Raw genomic sequence first — 24,842 nt, forward strand, 5'->3', positions numbered from 1 at the left:
GATCATGCTAATTTCCTATTTAAAGCCTTTTTTAATAATTTCTCATTCCCTTAAGATAAAATCATTTTGGAGATCTTCCTGACCATCTAATCTAGGTTATAAACCTCGTGTGTGCTTCTACAAGCTCCCATACTTCCTCCTTCTTAATACCCATCCTACTTTTACTTTTTCGATATATATCTTTCTTGATAAATTTGAACTCCAAATTTTCAACACACAGCAGTGTCCTGGACATAGGTACTTAACAAATATTTGCATGAGTTTGAATTAAATGCATGTCATATTTCTTACTTGTAAATCAGTAAATTGTTATTCTAGTTTACACAGTTCCTTTTTTTTGAGATTTATAAATTTGAGACTACTCTAAAAAATGAACCCACTGTTGGGCTTACAATACCAATTTCTAGTCCTACAGAGCCAGGCTTTCAAACACAGAAAATTCACCAGTAAGTACTCTCTTGTCATATCCTTTGACAAGTAATAATTTACCCTCTCCTTGGGGACACCCCTACCTTAAGACAAGAATTCTTTCAAACTTCAAAAACATCCATCTTCATTAATAAGTTCATAATGAAGACTTTTCACTTTAAGATGCCTAATTATCTTTCACAGATATTTATGAAATTTCAATTGTGCCAAGATTTTTCACAGGCTTATTTTACTTTAAACTGGTCCTTCCATTTATTGAAGCTTCAATTAACTAGACTTCATCATGTTATGGCTAAATGGATGTGACTAGAAAGAGCAGCATACAGACATCTATGTGTAAACTGTTACTTGTTAACATTTATGTCTGAAATGGAAAATCAATAAAAGGGAACTTATATTAATTTATAAGCACATTAAGAAAAGAGGGGACACTATTTTTGATCCCGAGATTGCAACAAAACTAAAAACTATTCCAAAGAAGCAAATGGGAACAGAGGTCAATAGGCTGTGACCTCTATTTTATGTTTAAAACGTTTGCACATCCACTAAGTGCACTGCAGAATCTTAAATGCAATTAAAAGCAATGGGCATACAAGTTTAGGGGAGCTTGAAGAAGCACAAGTCAATCTTCATTAGCTATTGTAGCAAAGATTCCTTCCAAATCCATGGGAGCAGGTGCTGTTTATACTCCCTTCATTGACGCCCAGAACAATGGCATAGGGTGAGCATTGAATACTTATTTGCTAGGCGCATGAATGAATGAAGCTACGCGGCGAAGGCAGACTGGGTGGCTGCTGGTCCCGTGGCTGTTGGCCCCGCAGCATGTCTGCCGCCTTTTCAGCAGGCTTGCCGCATCTCCTCATTCCCTCACCTTTCTGGCAGTAAGGAGTTCCCACGTTTGCCCCGCTTCAGGGTCGGGGACTGGCAAAATGCTGCCTCTAAACCCCTCCACGCCTCAGGTAATCCGCTCATTTCTCACACAGACGCAGCTGTTTCCGAGGAATGTCCGGCCGAGCCCGCAGGGTGCGGGCAGCGAGTATCCTGGGACCTTCAGGGGAGGAGGTGACTCCCACACCCCAATACCGTACAGAGTCCGAAGAGTCCGGGCTCTTATTTTTCCAATTCTTGGTAAACAACCAACATGCTCGCCCTCGCCTCCCCGTGCAGACACCTCAGGGCCAACTCGGGCTTCGCCAGGCACCGAGAGCAGACAGAAGACGCCAAATGGCTATCACCAGGAGAGAGGGCGAGGCAGACCGCGCGGCGTAGAGCGCCCGCCGTTCCCGCGCGCTAGGTCGCCAGACGCCTCACGCGCGAGGTTGCCTTGGCAGTGGCTCGAGGGCAGGTGGGGGCGCGTGCGCGCAGAAGGGCGGGGGAGGGGCCGCCGCGCGCCAGCAGGTGGGCGCGTTCTCCCGCGCGCGTGCGCGCCTCGTGCCCTCTCCCTCACGTTCCCCGCGCGCCGCGTCCCCTCCCCGCCGGGAGCGCGCGCTTCCCGTCCCCGCGCCGGGTCCTGCTCGGTCTCTCAGAGCCACACACTCCCCGGAGCTCCTGCCACAGCTGTCGCCTTCGCGGCGGCTCTCCAGCCCGGCGCCTCAGCCTCGGCGCCGCATCACCGCGTCCCAGGCCTCCTTCCCTCCCTCTGCCACTCCCCCTCCTTTCCCGCTCTTCTTGCCCACCCGGCCGGCAGAGAGAGCCTGTATACGAAGCAGGCGGGCTTCAGAGTGGGTTGGAAAAATGGAGGTGCCGCGCCTGGATCATGCCCTCAACAGCCCCACCAGCCCCTGTGAGGAGGTGATCAAAAACCTCAGCCTGGAGGCCATTCAGCTGTGCGACCGGGACGGTAAGAGCGGCCGGGACCGCGAGGAAAGGGACCGAGTTCGCGCCGAGGCGCCGGGGCCACTCTGGCTCCGCCGACGCCGCTCGCCAGGGCGGCAGGGTCTTTTGTTGTCCCCTCTGTGCAAATAAATGCAGATGTGGGTTACCCTCCGCTCACCGCCCTCCCCTCACCCCAGAAACAAAAGGACCCCGGGGCTCGCGCCTTGGCGCGGAAAGTCGCCGTCCACAACCGTGGCGCCCTTCGCCGCCTTCGCCCGCCTGGCGCGGACGAGGGCGATGTTCCCGCTCGCTGCTCCTGCCCCGACGAGGCGTTTCCGATCTTTGCCGCAGTCCGGATTTCCTGGTTCTCCGGGCACTGAAGGGGAAATGCCCTCGGGATGTTTCTAGCAACCCGCTTCCCCCAACATACACACACACACACTAGTTAGCATTCTCTTCTAGAAACTTATCATTTTCTTTTTTAAACCTCCCATGCTCAGACTCCCCAAATTAACAAGTCTTTTTAGCCTCTTGGATTGGGATTAGGAGGACAGTTTTTCAGTGAGGGTGCAGAAAAACTGTGCATTTCAGCACCAAGGACAGACTCAGTCTTCGTGGTTCCTGGGCTCGAGTCAGACTGTCGAAAATATTGGCCTAATATTTGTGCTGTGATTCAGACTTTGTGGCGCGTACGTACCATTGCGTGTTGATATTATATCGTTTATTCTGTTGTTGAAGTTGGCAGGCTCCTGTAGAAGGAAATTGATTGAATACAGGTCTGAGCGTTGAAGACATAAGCTAGTGCTGTGTGCGGTGTGGTTAGTTACAGTGCTTCTGGGTTAGCTGGACTAGTTAGAGTCTGCTACTTTAGTAATGTGGAACAAAACTTCATTTGTAAAGAAATCATCTGATTAGTAATTGGTTGGCCGAATAATTGTAAAATTCTACATCTGACAAAGGAAACACAGTTCACATGTTAAGAGGGCCCCAAATACTTTTGACTGTAAATGAAATTAATGTTTAACTGTATATAGAGGTAATGATTGTAAAACATTTCTTTAACTAAAGTTATGTACAGATACTAATACGCTCACAGTAAGGTCATAAAATTTATCAGCCTAATCCAAATAGGGAGCAGAGGTCTTGTTTCCAAAGTCATTTAAATGGTAATCACTTGGTTAGGCATTGCTATTCAGCACGTTTATATCAAGCAAGCACCGAATTTGTTTATTAATAAATTTTAAATTTATTAATATAAATTTATATTTAATAATTTTGAAACCAGAATTCAAACTTTTTGAAACCAAAACCACTTTAATTTCTGATACAGATGTAGTATATGAATAAATAAATACACTTGCAAAGGCAGCTTGTATTTCCTTTATTCTTAGACTCTTTTAATCACCATGGTAGTAACTGCACGTATTTATGGTATCTAAAAACATTTATCAGTTTGGTATTCCATATGTAAACTTGCATGATTATAGACTGTAAAGATTATTTTTAATAACACATAGGAAGTCATTTGGATTTTAGTTTAGACTTTTATGAAGTGACTAACCATTGCAAATTGTAAATATTTTCATTTTCTTAGATTGGTTTGAGAGAAACACAAGACTAATAAAAGTAGACTTCATTTTTATTTATTGCAATGATAAAGCAAAAGCTCATTCTTGTACTCAGTGAAACTAGGCATTCATTATTGCTCTTCAGAACCCAGTAATCTCAATACTTAAAACTGCATTTACCACGTGTTTCAAAGATATTAGGGAAAATTTAAACTTTTTAATGAAGTTCACAGAGTTAAGAGAGTGCAAAAATTAATGCTGTATTTACTGTGATCCCCTAGAGGAGTAGCTATTTTATTCTGGTATTATTTTTTAGTTGTTTCTTTTCAAATTAGGAATCCCACAAAATGAACAAATTATGTAACATTTAATTTTGGGGAGGGTGCTGGCACTAAGTAACATCTATGAAAATTACTACTTGCAGACTTCCAAGTAGTCTACATAGACTAATTAAATAGGGTTTTATTTTATAAAATAGCATACACCAACAAATACAAAGAGCTAACTCTTCTACTAGAAGATGTATAAAATTTGGAAATACTTTGTTTAGAGATGTTGTTAAATGCTTAACTTATTTTATTATCCTATCTTACATGTCAATTCCAAAAATATTAACTTGGCTTCATAGGAATAATTTAGGGGGAATAGTGTTGTTTGTTTTTAATAGAACGGCGTAGGAAATGTTGCATTAAATTTGTCAAACAGACCTTTTTAGCATCATTTTGTATTGAGAAATTTTCAGCTAGATGCTTTTTACTCCCTTTGCTTCCCTCCTTTCACTTTCTTTCCGCTCAAGTCTCATTATTTTACTTCTATAACTATGTAACATAGAAAAGGATGTGGCAGAATATGGGACAGAAGATCTATTTATGTGTTTAAGTACCTAATAAGAGCTATATTTCATAATTTATGATAGAATACATTTGTTTTGTTTGCTCTTTTCTTACTTTATTTTAATCTACTGTTAATTTGGTGATGAAAAAAAATGAAACATTAATTCCCTGGAAGTGGAATAAAATAGAATAGGGGAAAGTATAGTTATGTTCTCCAATCAGAGATATTTTTAATTTTATAATGTTTTCATACTGTATCAACCAAGAGTTATGCCTGCTGATGAACATAACTGTGTATCTCTCTTATGTTTCGTTGAGTTTTTTTGTTTTTGTTTTTTTCTGTTACTTGCCTATTTTCCTATGAATTGATGATTACATTATCAACAATAATTCAATTTTTTTCATAGTTTCTAAAAATATTTAATAGTTTCTGAAGAATATGGGTTAGAGTCCACATGATCATATAATTGGCTTTTCAATTAAGCAAGACAGTTATATACACACACACACACACACACACACACACACTACCTCATGGATTGTCTTTCCTAGGCATGTGTACTTTGTTTGCCAGCACCTGGTCCTTGCTCAGGTATTACTCTGAAAATATACTGTAAATCTAGAGGCTTCTATTCCTGTTGCAAGTAGAAGAGTATTTTTGTTTCTCCATCTCTGCTGTGCTGAAGTATACTCAAATTGCATACATGATATACTTTTATTATGACTTTTCAAATAAAATGAAAGAGAAAATTTCTTGTTTGGAAACATTAATAATATGGGAGCCCATTTACAGTTTGATAGCTACTTCAGACCTTCACTGACCTGTGGCAAAACAGCTCCCACCCCACACACAGAATTTTATATTATTTGTGCTTTTCATCTTTTAATCATATATATATATATATATACACACACACACACATACACACACATATATAATATATATAGAAAAAGTATATATATATACTTTTTCTTCCTTGTTGAACAGGAAAGATTTATCTACATGTTGCCTTACATGTATCTAAGCTGCCTCCAGCTTTGTTATAGTAAGGAAGAAAATACATAATTAATTTGTTTTAAAACATTTAAATCTACCCTCAAGGCTTCGTGGCTTTAACAAATATTATTTTCATGAGTAGGGCACTTTATGACTGCGCAGATAAGGTATAAACCATAGGGTTTATGATTTAGTCAGCAAGGAAACACACTGGAAAGAAATTACACAGAAGCTAACAGATTTCCTTGTCTTTGTCTCTAACAATACTTACGTGGAAAAAAATGGAGGAAAAAAAGATTTTATCTCTTTTACATATTTAAAAAGATAAATTTCTTTGAATGTTGAGTTTATCAAATTTATTTAAATTATAATTCAAGACCTCATTTATGTTATTGGCATGTGAATTAAACAAATTTTAACTTTGGAAATAAAAAGTAACAAATGCTTAGTAGCACAGTGATATTAGATAATCCGTAATGGCATTTTCTGAAGCAGACGTCTAAGAGGAGTACTCATAACTGTTACCTTTAATAGTCTTTATTACAAGAATGTAACGCAGTCATTACTCAGTCTCAGTGACATGCAGTATAGCATAGTGATAATACCATTTTAGATCAGACCACCCTTGTTACAATATTGGCTCTCGAAAGCCGTGTAACCTTAAATTACTTAACTTGTTTCAGCCTCAAGCTTTCTTATGTAAAGTGGGTATAATACCAATCCTGTAGGATTGTTTAAATAAGTAAAGTATTACTTTCATAGAATTTACCGGTCTTGATATTAATACAAAATAGACAGTAATAATTATTATTCTGAATGGAATATTGTCCACATAACTTCTTGAATTGAACTACTGCTTTTTAAAATTTCTTTTTTGCCAGTGTCTAGGTCCTTGTCGTTTTTATTAATTTCAGTTACATGTTATAGGAAATCGCTTCAACTTCATGAGTAATTACTAGAATCTGTAAATTCTGAATTTTAAAGAATAGTAAATTTTGAAATCACAGTTATAGTACTCTTATCTTTTACTTCTCTTTTACCATCCTATCAGTAATATCTTTATCACCTTAGCCCTAAAAATTGTTTTCAGTTTCTAGTTCAAATCTGCCGTTTGCTATTTTTCATGCACCTTGTAACCTTGATGGTTGCTTTGTTTAGGTATTTGCCTTAGACCCCTTCTCTGTTCTTAATTTACAATGTCTTTCTTTATTAACTTTTTCCAAGGATAGACATGTACTAGGACACATAGCGTGTAGATTAATTTCTTTGACCCAAATATGACTATAGAGATATTAGTGAGTGTGAAACAAAACAAAAATAAAATAAAAACTAAAAGAAACAAAAAACTTGGAAGCCATCAGATTGTATTAAACCAATTCATATTCTTGGTAGGGTTCTAATTCATTCCCAGGGAAGACCAGGAAGTTACTAGAGCGAAAGTTACATCAAAGGATATGTGACCAGACTCCCTCCAGTGGTAGAATGACTGATGTGTTGTAAGTTTAACACTGGCAACTTACTTTGTTGCCTAGGTAGGCCCGGTCAGAAATTCACTCTCTATAGAATGCTATTTAGACAACATTCAAATTACTTGGTTTTATCTCTACTGATATTTCTCCCTCAATGAGGCCCAATCTTGCTTTTTCCTCTAACTTATGTGAGTATACTTTCCTGATTACTTTTATATTTCATCCTGGGCCTCGATAATAACAGCAGCTATGTCACTTATTGCAGCAAGCATAAATCCTTCTACTTTCTGGTTTTCCTTTTCTGCCTTTCTTTAGTAGATGCATAATATAAGTTTTGCCTTGTAGAATGTGCCTCTTTCTGGGATTTATTTTCCATTTCTGTTATATTTCTGTATGTGAATCTTTTTATCTTTTATTAATTATTTAAATTCTATTTTTACTATAAAACTTATACCTCCTTTTTAAACTTTAAAATATTTCATTATTATCATTATCATTATTGAGATGGAGTTTCGCTCTTTCACTCAGGCTAGAATGCAGTGGTGCAGTCTTGGCTCACTGCAATCACCGCCTTCTGGTTTCACGTGACTCTCCTGCCTCAGCCTCCCAAGTAGCTAGGATTACAGGCACCCTCCACCACGCCCAGCTAATTTTTGTGTTTTTAGTAGAGACGGGGTTTCACCATGTTGGCCAGGCTGGTCTTGAACTCCCGACCTCGTGATCTGCCTGCCTTGGCCTTCCAAAGTGCTGAGACAGTAGTTAAACCATCATTTGAGCAGACTATATTTTATATACATACATTTGAGAAGTAAAATCAGTGTTTGGAGATGACTTAAATGTGTAGAAGAATAGGACAGTCTGAGCAGAAAAAAATAAGTAGAAAGCTTCAGCATATTCTGTATATGTTGAGGGTAGTGACTGGAAATGGTATTTAAGAAACCAAAAAAGAATCATGAGGAATTCATGATTGATTGAAATTTCAGGCAACATGCAAAGTGATCAGGAGTAACTTCAGGATTTTAAGTCTGGGAAATCTGAAGAATCATTGACAGGAAAGGAGAAAAAGAGAAAGAAAATAATTTTTAAACATCCTGATGACATTAATTTTTTACATCTCAGATTTTAGGAGCTGGTGAATATCCAAATATGTCCTAAGCACTTTTCTAGGGGCATATCTCTCTCATAGATATTGTTTTACCGGAATAATATTATATACTGCTTTGTCATTATTGTTTCAGTGTGTTTCCCCGTGAGATTACCCACTGATATTCTTTTAAGGCTCTTTTTTTTTCTTTATTCTCATTCCTCAAAGGCTATACAAGATCTGATGATAATACTGTGAGAATCAGTACAATATAAAACTAACCACTTAATAGTTTAGAGAGGATTGTGAAATAGTGATTTTTGAGCTATCTCCATAAAGATATTGTTGAATCTTAGGAGACATTTTTGAGAGATTAGTATAAAGCAAAAAGAATTTTTGACTTTATACTAATTTCAAATCTAACATTAAGAGAACCCTTAGAAACTTAAAAGGTCAGCAATTCTTGTGTTCTGGGGAGAAGAGTTCTAGAATGGGGAGAATTGCTTATAGAAACATATATTCCACCAGGGAGACTGGAAATTAAGTGAAAAGGGAAAGGTTAGGATTTAACTTCAGTTTTACAGTGACTTTTAATGTGCTTTGTATCTCACCCTTTGAGGGAAAGGAGTGGTCACATCCAACTTTAAACAACAAAGATGAAATAAATCTAAAACCAGGTTTGTTACAAATGTAACTAAGAGCCCTGTATTTTGAAGATGCTCAACAGATGTGAGTTGAACCAAGAAAGTCATACTTGGAATTGTCGTTAGTTTTGTTTGTTATATTATGACTACTTGAGCCATGTTGTGGCTCATTTAAAAGGGGCTGCTCCATGGGGATTATGCATATACACCATTTGTTGTAGTGGTTGTGGCAACTAGTGTAAATAGATCTGTATTTTTGTTTTCTATAGCCTGTGGGAATGTTGCTGTCTAATAATGGTATTAAAAGCTTATAGTTTCCTTAGACATATGCCAGTAAAAACAAGGCATAAAAGATTTTTCAGTATACTCTGATTTTTTTGAGAAATAGTGTCTCATCTTCCAGGAATTTGAATATTGGTGAATCTCTCAGTCTTTAACATTTTAAAAGCTGATGATAAATGCCAACAAGAATTATGTAACTTTTGATAATCTACTGTGCAGTAGGTACAATAGGTCCTTCATGGCTGCATTTTAGAGTTATATCTGTGATGCAGAACAGGGGCATGCATGTTATGGTCCCTGGGCAAAATCCATAAGCCTGCTACCTGTTTTTGTAAGTAAAATTTTATTGAAATACAGCCATACTCATTTGTTTACATACTGTCTATGGCTACTTTCTTGCTACAACAACAGGGCTGAGTAGCTGTAACAGACCACATAGCCCACAAACCTTAAAATACTTACTGTGTAGACCTTTATAGAAAAAGTTTGCCAACACCTAGTGCAAAAGATTGAGACATGAGTTACTCTCTCGATAGGAATAAAAATATTGCAAAGAGAGTCTTTGGGAAAAAACTGTGTACTCATCTTACTTTTATATATTTCCGGGGTTTTGTGATTAGGCAAGTCAGACAGAGAGATGTAGAGAGTTGAATAATGTTATCAGGCAGTAAGTTAGTTCTGTATGGAGTCAGTCAAAGATGGGTGGCCCCCTATACCATTGTGTCTCATAGGCAGTGACAGAAACAGGCCCTACTTTTTTTTTAATTATTTTATTTTATTATTATTATACTTTAAGTTTTAGGGTACATGTGCACAACGTGCAGGTTTGTTACATATGTATACATGTGCCATGTTGCTGTGCTGCACCCATTAACTCGTCATTTAGCATTAGGTATATCTCCTAATGCTATCCCTCCCCCCTCCCCCCACCCCACAACAGTCCCCAGTGTGTGATGTTCCCCTTCCTGTGTCCATATGTTCTCGTTGTTCAATCCCCACCTATGAGAACATGCGGTGTTTGGTTTTTTGTCCTTGCGATAGTTTGCTGAGAATGATGGTTTCCAGTTTCATCCATGTCCCTACAAAGGACATGAACTCATCATTTTTTATGGCTGCATAGTATTCCATGGTGTGTATGTGCCACATTTTCTTAATCCAGTCTATCATTGTTGGACATTTGGGTTGGTTCCAAGTCTTTGCTATTGTGAATAATGCCACACTGAACATGCGTGTGCATGTGTCTTTATAGCAGCATGATTTATAATCCTTTGGGTATATACCCAGTAATGGGATGGCTGGGTCAAATGGTATTTCTAATTCTAGATCCCTGAGGAATCGCCACACCGGCTTCCACAATGGTTGTACTAGTTTACACTCCTACCAACAGTGTAAAAGTGTTCCTATTTCTCCACATCCTCTCCAGCACCTGTTGTTTCCTGACTTTTTAATGATCACCATTCTAACTGGTGTGAAATGGTATCTCATTGTGGTTTTGATTTGCATTTCTCTGATGGCCAGTGATGATGAGCATTTTTTCATGTGTTTTTTGGCTGCGTAAATGTCTTCTTTTGAGAAGTGTCTGTTCATATCCTTCGCCCACTTTTTGATGGGGTTGTTTGTTTTTTTTCTTGTAAATTTGTTTGAGTTCATTGTAGATTCTGGATATTAGCCCTTTGTCAGATAAGTAGGTTGCAAAAATTTTCTCCCATTCTGTAGGTTGCCTGTTCACTTTGATGGTAGTTTCTTTTGCTGTGCAGAAGCTCTTTAGTTTGATTAGATCCCATGTGTCAATTTCATCTTTTGTTGCCATTGCTTTTGGTGTTTTAGACATGAAGTCCTTGCCCATGCCTATGTCCTGAATGGTATTGCCTAGGTTTTCTTCTAGGGTTTTTATGGTCTAACATGTAAGTCTTTAATCCATCTTGAATTAATTTTTGTATATGATATAAGGAAGGGATCCAGTTTCAGCTTTCTACATATGGCTAGCCAGTTTTCCCAGCACCATTTATTAAATAGGGAATCCCTTCCCCATTGCTTGTTTTTGTCAGGTTTGTCAAAGATCAGATAGTTGTAGATATGTGGCATTATTTCTGAGGGCTCTGTTCTGTTCCATTGGTCTATATCTCTGTTTTAGTACCAGTACCATGCTGTTTTTGTTACTGTAGCCTTGTAGTATAGTTTGAAGTCAGGTAGCATGATGCCTCCAGCTTTGTTCTTTGGCTTAGGATTGTCTTGGCAATGTGGGCTCTTTTTTGGTTCCATATAAACTTTAAAGTCATTTTTTCCAATTCTGTAAAGAAAGTCATTGGTAGCTTGATGGGGATGGCATTGAATCTATAAATTACCTTGGGCAGTATGGCCATTTTCACGATATTGATTCTTCCTATCCGTGAGCATGGAATGTTCTTCCATTTGTTTGTATCCTCTTTTATTTCATTGAGCAGTGGTTTGTAGTTCTCCTTGAAGAGGTCCTTCACATCCCTTGTAAGTTGGATTCCTAGGTATTTTATTCTCTTTGAAGCAATTGTGAATGGGAGTTTACTCATGGTTTGGCTCTCTGTTTGTCTGTTATTGGTGTATAAGAATGCTTGTGATTTTCGCACACTGATTTTGTATCCTGAGACTTTGCTGAAGTTGCTTTTCAGCTTAAGTAGATTTTGGGCTGAGACGATGGGGTTTTCTAGATATACAATCATGTCATCTGCAAACAGGGACAATTTGACTTCCTCTTTTCCTAATTGAATGCCCTTTATTTCCTTCTCCTGCCTGATTGCCCTTGCCAGAACTTCCAACACTATGCTGAATAGGAGTGGTGAGAGAAGGCATCCCTGTCTTGTGCCAGTTTTCAAAGGGAATGCTTCCAGTTTTTGCCCCTTCAGTATGATATTGGCTCTGGGTTTGTCATAGATAGCTCTTATTATTTTCAGATATGTCCCATCTATACCTAATTTATTGAGAGTTTTTAGCATGAAGGGTTGTTGAATTTTGTCAAAGGTGTTTTCTGCATCTATTGAGATAATCATGTGGTTTTTGTCTTTGGTTCTGTTTATATGCTGGATTACGTTTATTGATTTTTGTACGTTGAACCAGCCTTGCATCCCAGGGATGAAGCCCACTTGATCATGGTGGATAAGCTTTTTGATGTGTTGCTGGATTCCGTTTGCCAGTATTTTATTGAGGACTTTTGCATCAACGTTCATCAAGGATATTGGTGTAAAATTCTCCTTTTTTGTTGTGTCTCTGCCAGGCTTTGGTATCAGGATGATGCTGGCCTCATAAAATGAGTTAGGGAGGATTCCCTCTTTTTCTATTGATTGGAATAGTTTCAGAAGGAGTGGTACCAGCTGCTCCTTGTACCTCTGGTAGAATTCAGCTGTGATTCCATCTGGTCCTGGACTTTTTTTGGTTGGTAAGCTATTAATTATTGCCTCAATTTCAGAGCCTGTTATTGGTCTATTCAGAGATTCAGCTTCCTCCTAGTCTTAGGAGGGTGTATGTGTCCAGGAATTTATCCATTTCTTCTAGATTTTTGAGTTTATTTGCGTAGAGGTGTTTATAGTATTCTCTGATGGTAGTTTGTATTTCTGTGGGATCGGTGGTGATATCCCCTTTGTCATTTTTTATTGCATCTATTTGATTCTTCTCTCTTTTCTTCTTTATTAGTCTTGCTAGCGGTCTATCCATTTTGTTGATCTTTTAAAAAAACCAGCTCCTGGATTCATTGATTTTTTGAAGGGTTTTTTGTGTCTCTATTTCCTTCAGTTCTGCTCTGATCTTAGTTATTTCTTGCCTTCTGCTAGCTTTCGAATGTTTGCTCTTGCTTCTCTAGTTCTTTTAATTGTGATGTTAGTGTGTCAATTTTGGATCTTTCCTGCTTTCTCTTGTGGGCATTTAGTGCTATAAATTTCCCTCTACACACTGCTTTGAATGTGTCCCAGAGATTCTGGTATGTTGTGTCTTTGTTCTCATTGGTTTCAAAGAACATCTTTATTTCTGCCTTCATTTCGTTATGTACCCAGTAGTCATTCAGGAGCAGGTTGTTCGGTTTCCATGTAGTTGAGCGGTTTTGAGTGAGTTTCTTAATCCTGAGTTCTAGTTTGATTGCACTGTGATCTGAGAGACAATTTGTTATAATTTCTGTTCTTTTACATTTGCTGAGGAGTGCCTTACTTCCAACTATGTGGTCAATTTTGGAATAGGTGTGGTGTGGTGCTGAAAAGAATGTATATTCTGTTGATTTGGGATGGAGAGTTCTGTAGATGTCTATTAGGTCCACTTGATGCAGAGCTGAGTTCAATTCCTGGATATCCTTGTTAACTTTCTGTCTTGTTGATCTGTCTAATGTTGACAGTGGGGTGTTAAAGTCTCCCATTATTATTGTGTGGGAGTCTAAGTCTCTTTGTAGGTCACTAAGGACTTGCTTTATGAATCTGGGTGCTCCTGTTTTGGGTGCATATATATTTAGGATAGTTAGTTCTTCTTGTTGAATTGATCCCTTTACCATTATGTAATGGCCTTCTTTGTCTCTTTTGATCTTTGTTGGTTTAAAGTCTGTTTTATCCGAGACTAGGATTGCAACCCCTGCCTTTTTTTGTTTCCCATTTGCTTGGTAGATCTTCCTCCAACCGTTTATTTTGAGCCTATGTGTGTCTCTGCACGTGAGATGGGTTTCCTGAATACAGCACACTGACAGGCCCTAGTTTTAACTTGAAATCTAGCCTTCATATAAATAAGTTTAGAAAGAAATGCTACATATGCACATGTTTCCCAGTACACTTATAATTCTATCAATAGATATGTTTTAAAAAGTGTCAAAGGTAATGTAAACTTTGAGAAATATGTATAATTATATTGGTACATATTACAAAAAGTTATGTAAATATCATATTCTTCCTTTGAAACCAAACTCTCCTTAAAAAGAGTCAAGATCATACTCATCTTTCTGTCTTCCATAGTCTATCTCAAGCTGTCTGTAAAGGACCCTCTTATTTTTCTTTTTTTAATTTCCAGTCTGTTACAGTCTGAAACTTATTAAGAATATTAAAAAAGAATTTCTAGAAAAATGAAATTAAAATGATACAAATGAATTCAATGGAAGTAAAATTCACTGTTAAATTCCTTTAAAAGTTTCTAAATGCTTAATCCTAATTTTTATATTTAATTTCATCACAGATTGATAGTTTGTAGGCTATTGCTTGTGGGTAGACCACATTTTTAAGTAGCACCAGCTAGAGGACCATGCCATTCTATTCTTGTTCAACGATTAATTTATAGGAACTTCCCTTAGCCAGTTAAGAGTCTACTTTGTTTTCTTTTGTTCTTCTACTTACTATTTTTATTATTTATTTTTACATGCATTCCAACTTTAGGTTCTGAATTAAGAACAGGAAAAAAGGACACAAAAATGGATATAACTTGGATTCTGGGTTCAAAGGATTTAGGAAGACAATTTATTTTGAGAATCAATATATTTAAGTAGATAATTAGAATAATATTTGATAAATACTATAATGGAGTATAGAAGAGAAAGTGGTTAATTCTATCTTGAGTCTAAGGAGCAACATTTTATTAAGGGTTAAAAGTAAAATAAAAATTTGCCAGAAGAATAAGTAGGAGAGGGGCATTTCTGGCTGAGATAAGAGAATAAACAAAGGCTTAAAATCATGTATTCTGGGACTGCATAGCATTTGGTATTGCTGGAGGAAAGAAGTGTGCCTGGTGGAAAATTAAGCTGAAAGCTAGTTACAGCTAGCTAGGTTATGCCATGATTAGGATTTTGGATTTATTATGTTAGATTTCAAACTTTCTAATTTGTGGAGAACATTTGTTTTATTATATAACATTGTGTAATAAGTAAAAGTAGCATTTTATTGTGTAATTGTCCTATAATTTTATATGTACAGCATTTTTCAAATAGTCAATCAGTGGTATAGTGGGAATTTAAATCATCAGCTATGCTTGAAAGTTGCTCTTTTATATCAGCTTCAGTGTCCACTATATTTCTGTATCTTATTTTTATTGCATTATATGTAGAAAATTCTGGTTCATACAAATAAGTAGTGGCAAATTGTAATGTTTTTAAGTCATTTGGCCTTTTCAGGATATTCTTCAAATAAACTGATCAAGACCAAAAACAGAAATATTAAGATTTTTGTCAAAGTAGAATAATGAAAGAATAAATGTTTCATTTGAGGGTAAGTGACAGAATCGATTCATCAGTCATTTCATTTTTTCATTGTTTGATGATAAAATTCTGTATCTTGTATCGTTCTGAGATATTTATTGATAACATTTTTAAAACTCATACTTTTCTGCTGATTCTGTTAAAATTTCAGAACAGTTGATTTATTTTCCTTGCATGATGAATCCTAACTATAAGAATCAATTTCATTTCTGAAAATTTATTTGCATTATAAGCTTGGTAATATTGTGACTGTATTGTCAAATTGAATTTATTCAGCTTATTAAAGAGCTAGATAATCAAATTGGTTTTCCCTAGTTACTTATATTTGAAAGATACTTATCAGAGTTTTTAAAAATTACATTTAGAATATGTTTCTTGTTTTTCGAAGAATATTTATACCTTGATTCAGGACACCCAGCTAAGTTTGGTATGAAAAATGAACTTTGAAATTTTCTGTTATTAACCTTACATTAGCTCAGAAAAAATCCCCAACAACTTGGGTGTAAAGGATAGTTTAAATGTGATTATCCAAAACTATTTTGTAAATATCTAAATATCTAATCCTTATTAGTGTATAATTACTACTTGATGAAATCTGGCAACAACTTTTACAGGAGCTACCATTCCTGTGATTTTTTATGTTATCTATTTTCCTCAATATAGTTGTCTCAACATTTCTGACAGTTTAGTTAATGGTGTGTTAAAAAATGATTTAGACCTTAACATTTTCTTCTCCATTGTGTATTATTTTACGATTTCTGAATTTACCTAGTTAAAAAACTTGTGCAAAAGCAAATGTAGAGATCTGACTCATATATATTCTCATTGAGTTAAATTGGAAAGATCTTACATAACCTCAACATTTGAATTAACTAGGTATATGTGATGAATATTTTTTGTATTACATTTTCAGATATGTACCAATATTTTGTTTCAGTTTTTTGACAGCAGCTCATTCATTTAACATTTGTTGCAGTATCAATAATGCAAGATTTGATAAGGTTTTCTCTAATTGTGTATGCTTTTGTTCATAGGTGATAACTTTATTCTGATTACATTTTAATCATTAGATTTGCAATAAATTCAGTCACTGTATGTTTTACTGCAAAATTATGGAACTTGTCAGCAACCATATCACTATTTTGCCAAACTTCATTATAAAAAACCCAATGAAAATTTGTCAGTTTTTATCACTACAATGTAAGTCTTAATGATAGATGACTATCATTATATTTTAGCCTTGAGTGACTATTCCTGGAAGCTTCCAGCATATTTATTTCATTTTGAACATAGTTGCCACTGTGGTCAATATATGCTGAAAACTCAACAGGTACTAATTAATAGTAAGACTTAATATATCTTGAGTCAAATAAGTAACAATATATCCATTTTAAATTTGTCTGTTATTTCCTGTTTTCAGCCAGTTTCATTTCTAGTTTTAGAGATAATTATTTCATTTCCTATACTGGAAAAAGTATAACTTTATCCCAAACAAGAATAACTTTATCACAAATACAATTAGAGAAGAAATATGCAAATTTCATAGTAAAATCTTAATCTATGTAAGAGAGGAAGGGTGAAACAGTTGAACCAGAGCCTTACCTGCAGCTAATTGAACTCTGCATTCAAGTACATAATGTCTTTGTAAAACTTTACTTGAGTGTATACTTGCTAGCTTGAATTTAAACAAACACACATGAAACAGAGCTACACCTTTTATTAGCACATGGTGCCATTTTGTGCACTGAGGTAGCAGGCAAAGTCTTCTTTTGATGTTTACCCAAAATAACAGAGGACAATTTAATATTTGCTGTTTGTATTACAGTTTAAAAAATAGTTTTAAAATAATTAAAAAAGGAAGTTAAATGATAATGTTTGATACACTTCTCAGTTACCTCTTTATTAAAAAATATTTAAGTCGTTGGTCAGTGGTTCTAAAAATTTATCACCTAGATGGCTTACTAAAACAGATTGCTGGGACCCATCCCCTGAGTTTCTGATTTCTTGGATCTGGATGGAGCCCAAGAATTTGCATTTCTAACAAATTTCTAGGAGATGTTGGTGTTGGTGATCCAGGGTCCAGGCTTAGAGAAGCAATGCTTTCGGTAGCATGGCCGAAGAAGTTCTTAGGTGGGGAAGAGATATTAGATACTTGTTGTTTAGATACAGTGTTCTGGCATCCATTGGATGAATGAACTGGGATATTGAACTCAAGAGAGTGTAACTACCTAAATGGCAATTATAGATAATAAGTAGGATTTTTAAGACGAGATAAAAATTAGGGGTGGAATTAAACAACATTTCTGAGACAAAAATCTGTTAACTTTGTGATCAAACTGGAAGTGTGGCATATGAAAAAGGAGTTGTTGAGGATGACTAGATTTGCTAGATTGGGAGATGGGGTACATTTTGACACCAGCAAATAAAATAGGAATTGTTAACTGGGGGGAATATTAAAGAGTAGGCTTGAAGACAAGCGATTACAGTTATTTCTGGACAAGTTAGATTTCAGTATCTGTGGAATATCTAGATGGAAATTTTCAGAAGGCTGTTAGAAATATTCATCTGTGTCTCATAGGGAGAGAGTTTGATAATAAAGATGAAAATTTGGTAGTACTCTCTGAGCTATGTTCTCTTGTTATAGTTCTTCTTTATCAAGTGTTCCTCCTTCATCTTCTAGTCAGTCTTTGAGACCCATATGAGGTTTTTCAACTGCTCATTAGAGTGAGTACATTAGAATGCTTATGCCTTTTGTGTATGTGTGTGGTGTCTGAAAGGATCGTTTGAAAACTAATTACTTTAGTTATAATTATATTTGGTAGGTTGTGGTTATTTGGGGCAGTTAACATGGAAGAAATACAATTAACCTAAGCTCTGTGCTTGATAGATTTCTCCCCCTTATTTTGACTGACAAGAGAACTAAGTGTATGATTATCTGTGCTTACTGTAGAAATACACTGTATTAATTTTTCCCCCTTAAGCAATATAATCTGTGTTGCATAAAATAAATACAGTGCATAAAATAAATGAACTGTTGGAACTCAAATTAGCAGAAAAACAGTGATAGTGAAGCCTAAAGAAAAATTAAAATCTTCACCAAATCTGTGTCTAAGGCTTTCAAATTGAACATATACGTCCAAGATTTTCTTTTTGACCTTGAACCTATGAATTTTCTTGTTTACTAGGGTATTTGTTGAGTGGTAGGCTATAATAAGACATAGTCTTTTTTTTATAAACTTATTTTTCTTGCAGACTCTTTTTGTTTAAGCTTAGATAAACCTTCCATTTTAATAAATGTGGTTTTTTAGTTTTTGTATAACATTTTCAAGCTATGCTAAGGCGAATATTTGAGCCTATTTCTATATATTTTCTTCTGGTGTAATTTAGTATATCCAATATTAATTTATGTGGTGCTTGATAGCTTGATACAGCTTTTTTGGCTGTTATTTTTGGTGATTAAAAAAGGAAGCCCTAATGACTAAAAAAGCAGTGGTTCTGGAATTTGCTGTTTATACTACTTGTTTTGCTAAAAGCTTTACATATTTACATTCTAATGATCAAATTTACAGAATTGAAATTAAGCTTAAAATAATGATAAGCATTCCAAATTCCAAATACAATTTAGCTACTTCTTCTAGAACTTTTGTTTTGCACTATGTATTGTAGAAGTATTTCTTTACCTATATAATTTTTTTTTTTGAGACAGTCTTGCCCTATTGCCCAGGCTGGAGTGCAGTGGTACAGTCTCGGCTCACTGCAATCTCTGCCTCCCAAGTTCCTGCCTCAGCCTTCTGAGTAGCTGGGATTACAGGTGTGCAGCTGTAATTTTTTTGTATTTCTAAGATACTTATTTTTCTAAGAGCTTCATATGGATCCACCATTGAATGTTTTCCTTTGCTACCGTCATAATAGTTTTAAGAATGTTTTCCAATTTCTTTTCCTAGAGTGTTAATACTTTTCTATTTTAATTTTCTGACATAGAAACACCACCTAGTTTCACTATAATATGATAATATTTTAATGAGAATTTTAAATATATTTCCCTGAATGCATGCATAGTGCTATTTAGTGCAGATAATGTGTGTGTATTTACTTATTTTCATTGCACTGTGAAATGCTGATGTGCCATATTTTAAGAAAATCTGAAATATCTAAACGTAGAAAACACATTAATCAGGGAATAATTATTTTCCCTTCAATAGTGTTCCCTGTCAGTTCTGCAGTGTTCTTCATTGTTTCCTTCAGAAGAATTTGACAGAAAGGCAAAATGGCAGTGAAATGTGATACCAACTAATTTGTCTTAAAACATTGGTTTCTTATCACTGAAATTTTTATGAGAGGAAGTATATACTAGACATTGGAAATTCAAAGATCCAGAATTTTTAACTTCACCTATTTATAGGCCATGTCAAAGGTAGCTAAATTGGACAATTTAATTATTGACAATTTTAATAGCACGCTAGACAGCTGAATTTCTGGCATTTACCTGTGAGTGTAGAAAGCTTGTTGCCCAGCATTTCTGTCAATGTTTCGTTATATTTTATTTGAGCATACGGAATTCTTGTGAAATGTCAAAAACATTACTTTTAAGTAAAAAATGACCCCTGAGAAAGAAAAGTGTAGGATATAAGAAAACAGAAAGGGGAAAAGGATTTGTTAAAAGTGTTTTACAAAATGTTTGCATTGACTAATGTTATTATATTAATTATATAATTTATTGTTTAATTTATTTTGGTGCTAGAATTTAATTGCTTTTAAAATGACTTTTAATCTCACATTATCATTAAGAGTCTGTGAATGCATTGTGTAGGGGATGAAAATGTTTCCTTCTCATCTTAGGTTCATGGCTGAGGCCACATAACAAAAGACAGACTAACAAGAGAAAAGCATACAAATTTATGTAATATAAGCTGTACATGATGTGGGAGCCTTCATAAGGAAATGAAAACCCAAAGAAATGGGTAAAACCTATGTATTTTTTTATGTTAGATTTGATGAAGAGTGGACAGTCATGGAGAAGTATAATTGGAAGAGAAAAGCATATGATTTCGTGGTAATAAGCTGGTGGGAACTTCACCAGACTTGTTTCTTCAGATTCACCTCTGTGTCCTATGTCTTCAGAGATAAGGATATTCTTTTTCTCCAGGTATAGGGAGGACATATCTCCAGTGAAGTTCTTATAACCTGCCTCAGGGGAGAAGGGTAGGAGAAGGAGTGACCTTCCTGCTTCTGTTGTTTTCTCAAATTCCTTCAGCTGAAAGTATTTTAGGGTACCATGTCTCGAAACCCATTGCTTACTAACATTTTTCTGTTGTAGTCTACTACTTGGTAAATTATATGCTTTAATTGTTTTGACATATGTAAAGACTTTGAAAAGTATCCTTTGTAAATGCCATGGTTATATTGTAATGATCTTCAAGTGATGTTTATGATGTTTATGAACTCCAGAGGGCATAATAGATAATCAATTGGGCCATGGAATAAAGTAATAGAACTTTTGTTAATGTTTATTTTTATATTATCTAGAATAAGAAAAAGTTTTATTAATGTTAGCTATAGAGCTTAATACTTGATATGTCAAACTATCACATATACTCTATGTGCATGAGGTACATGTGTATAATTGGTATATGCTTAGTGTTTTGTACATACAGATAGTGATGTACTTTCCCAGCCTGATGCACCCATTCTTGTGTGATACCTTTTCCAACTGTGATAGCCCTTAAAACAAAGTATCTAAATAAACTGAATTTAGAATTGGTCACTGAATTGCTGTGTCACAAAATGTTAAACCAAGTTTATCAAAATAAGAACACATGTTCATATATTTTTAGTAAATGTTTTTATTCTGAAGTAGATAAAAATAAAATATTTAAAATTATTTTGTATTTTATAATTTTAAATTACTATTTTGTCCAGTCTATAATGTTCATAATATATTAGTATATATATATATGTATAATTTATAAAGAAATGACTGCACTTATGAGTACACTGTCAACATTTTTTTTTTTTTTTCTGTCGCCCAGGCTGGAGTGCAGTGGCGCGAATCTCGGCTCACTGCAAGCTCCATCTCCCGGGTTCACGCCATTCTCCTCACACCTCAGCCTCCTGAGTAGCTGGGACTACAGGCGCCCACCACCACGCCAGACTACTTTTTGTATTTTTAGTAGAGATGGGGTTTCACTGTGTTAGCCAGGATGGTCTTGATCTCCTGACCTTGTGATCCACCTGACTTGGCCTCCCAAAGTGCTGGGATTACACGTGTGAGCCACTGTGCCCAGCCAAGTACACTGTCAACATTTTTTATGTAGGGGTATGAGATGAAAAGAGTTTTAAGAATAGATTTGTATTATATTATATTTTTGCACGTCTTGCTTTACACAGCAAGGTATATCTGTAATAAAGAAATCCACCCAATGTATTCAAAGATGGATTTCATTACACAATTATGTACTCTTTATTGTCAAAAAGATTTCTTAAATGCGTATTTTAACATGATGTTGTATATAGCAATTTAGATGAATTCCCTGGGCTCTAGAGGTAAACAATTTAAGATAATTTTTAGTTATGTATATGAAATCTCAATCTAGGTGTTCATCAAGGAGCTAAAACAACACCACAAATTTAGAAGCATCTTGCTATTCACTGCTACCTATGATAGTCCTCTTTTCCGAAAGATGTTCTCATTATCCTCCCCAGTTTCTCAGGCATTGACCTTCAGGGGCATTCTTCACATAAAATATTAAGATAAAAATCCCTTGAATTCTATCTCCTCAGTGGTCTGATCTGCTTTTACATCTTATAACTTTATAACTGATTAACAAAATTTCCTTTATGATCTGGCCATCACCAATCTTCTGTTCCTCCAGTCCCATCTTATTCTTTCTCTGAAAATAATCTTTTGAGAATAAGTTTTCAGTACCTGTCTTCTGTGTTAAGAAACCTTAATTCAAATGCAACATATTTATGGACTTTCATGAACCTTATTGCAGGGACTTTCATGAACCTCTTTTTAGGGTCATTTGGTTTTGGCATCTGTCACCCTGTTGTGCAAAACTTCATCTGGCTGACTAGTAAGCTGTACTTTTTTTTTCCTACATTTTGTGAGTTTCCTTTCCAAAATTTCACTAAGTTCAAAGTGAACTGCTTTTCCATGTATAATGCATGTCTGTACCTTTGTGCCAGGGCAGGCATTCCCTGCTTTTACTCTTCTTTAACATTTATAACCATCTTCTTCTTTTCTGGCTGTGCTACCATATTTATTGTCTTTGAGTCAACACTTTACTCTTACTTATTTAGGATTGTATATGTTGGTTACAATTACCAACAATTCCAGGGCCTACTTTCCTTTACATTTGGTCTTAAAATGTTGCTACCTGTTTTCATTGACATCTACTTTATCTCCAACTATTTTGTGCTCTTCTTACATGTTACTTATATTCATTACTTTTTGTTTTAACCTAGGTCGAATAGTGAAGTTTCATTTGTGTGTTTTTATTGCCAGCTACTCAGGGTTGTGTTTGAGGCTTGATTTGCATTTATGTCCTCTTGTGGTATGGAGCACAGAGATAGAATGGGCACAGGAAGATGAACTTAGATTTCTTTATTTTTTTTAAGTATTTCTAAAGCAGTAATCTTTTTTTATTATTATTATACTTTAAGTTCTAGGGTACACGTGCACAATGTGCTGGTTTCTTACATATGTATACATGTGCCATGTTGGTGTGCTGCACCCGTTAACTCGTCATTTACATTACGTATATATCTCCTAATGCTATCCCTCCCCTGTACCCCCACCCCATGACAGGCCCCAGTGAGTGATGTTCCCCTTCCTGTGTCCAAGTGTTCTCATTGTTCAATTCCCACCTATGAGTGAGAACATGCGGTGTTTGGTTTTTTTGTCCTTGTGATAGTTTGCTGAGAATGATGGTTTCCAGCTTCATCCATGTCCCTACAAAGGACATGAACTCGTCCTTTTTTATGGCCGCATAGTATTCCATGGTGTATATGTGCCACATTTTCTTAATCCAGTCTATCATTGATGGACATTCGGGTTGGTTCCAAGTCTTTGCTATTGTGAATAGTGCCACACTGAACATACCTGTGCATGTGTCTTTATAGTAGCATGACTTATAATCCTTTGGGTATATACCCAGTAAGGGAATCACTGGGTCAAATGGTATTTCTAGTTCTAGATCCTTGAGGAATCGCCACACCGACTTCCACAATGGTTGAACTAGTTTACAGTCCCACCAACAGTGTAAAAGTGTTCCTATTTCTCCACATCCTCTCCAGCACTATTGTTTCCTGACTTTTTAATGATCGCCATTCTAACTGGTGTGAGATGGTATCTCATTGTGGTTTTGATTTGCATTTCTCTGATGGCCAGTGACGATGAGCATTTTTTCATGTGTCTGTTGGCTGCATAAATGCCTTCTTTTGAGAAGTGTCTGTTCATATCCTTCACCCACTTTTTGATGGGGTTGTTTGATTTTTTTCTTGTACATTTGTTTGAGTTCTTTGTAGATTCTGGATATTAGCCCTTTGTCAGATGAGTAGATTGTGAAAATTTTCTCCCATTCTGTAGGTTGCCTGTTCACTCTGATGGTAGTTTCTTTTGCTGTGCAGAAGCTCTTTAGTTTAATTAGATCCCATTTGTCAATTTTATCTTTTGTTGCCATTGCTTTTGGTGTTTTAGACATGAAGTCCTTGCCCATGCCTATGTCGTGAATGATATTGCCTAGGTTTTCTTCTGGGGTTTTTATGGTTTTAGGTCTAACATTTAAGTCTTTACTCCATCTTGAATTAATTTTTGTATAAGATATAAGGAAGGGATCCAGTTCCAGCTTTCTACATATGGCTAGCCAGTTTTCCCAGCACCATTTATTAAATAGGGAATCCCTTTCCCATTGCTTGTTTTTGTCAGGTTTGTCAAAGATCAGATAGCTGTAGATATGTGGCATTATTTCTGAGGGCTCTGTTCTGTTCCATTGGTCTATATCTCTGTTTTGGTGCCAGTACCATGCTGTTTTCATTACTGTAGCCTTGTAGTATAGTTTGAAGTCAGGTAGCATGATGCCTCCGGCTTTGTTCTTTTGGCTTAGGATTGTCTTGGCAATGCGGGCTCTTTTTTGGTTCCATATGAACTTTAAAGTCGTTTTTTCCAATTCTGTAAAGAAAGTCATTAGTAGCTTGATGGAGATGGCATTGAATCTATAAATTACCTTGGGCAGGATGGCCATTTTCACGGTATTGATTCTTCCTATCCATGAGCATGGAATGTTCTTCCGTTTGTTTGTATCTTCTTCTATTTTGTTGAGCAGTGGTTTTTAGTTCTCCTTGAAGAGGTCCTTCACGTCCCTTGTAAGCTGGATTCCTAGGTATTTTATTCTCTTTGAAGCAGTTGTGAATGGGAGATTACTCATGATTTGGCTCTCTGTTTGTCTGTTATTGGTGTATAAGAATGCTTGTGATTTTTGCACATTGATTTTGTATCCTGAGACTTTGCTGAAGTTGCTTATCAGCTTAAGGAGA

The 24,842-nt window shown here is 36.1% G+C and overlaps 1 protein-coding gene across 4 annotated transcripts in view; it reads left to right on the forward strand.

The window, feature by feature from the left end:
* PHYHIPL (phytanoyl-CoA 2-hydroxylase interacting protein like) overlaps positions 1 to 24,842 on the forward strand; it is a 388,674-nt gene that overhangs the window by 309,745 nt on the left and 54,087 nt on the right. The window contains exon 1 of one of the 4 annotated variants that reach the window (XM_055274377.2): positions 1,880 to 2,269. The exons of 2 other annotated variants lie outside the window; for them this stretch is intronic. In XM_055274377.2, coding sequence (XP_055130352.1) covers positions 2,164 to 2,269 — 106 coding nt within the window. In that variant the 5' untranslated portion in view covers positions 1,880 to 2,163. Of the gene's footprint in view, positions 1 to 1,879; positions 2,270 to 2,880; positions 2,934 to 24,842 lie in introns of those variants that run through there. One more of the 4 variants, XM_055274379.2, reaches the window with a different exon arrangement.

This window comes from Symphalangus syndactylus, chromosome 4, assembly GCF_028878055.3.
Source record: "Symphalangus syndactylus isolate Jambi chromosome 4, NHGRI_mSymSyn1-v2.1_pri, whole genome shotgun sequence".
Classification (NCBI taxonomy): Eukaryota; Metazoa; Chordata; class Mammalia; order Primates; family Hylobatidae; genus Symphalangus; species Symphalangus syndactylus.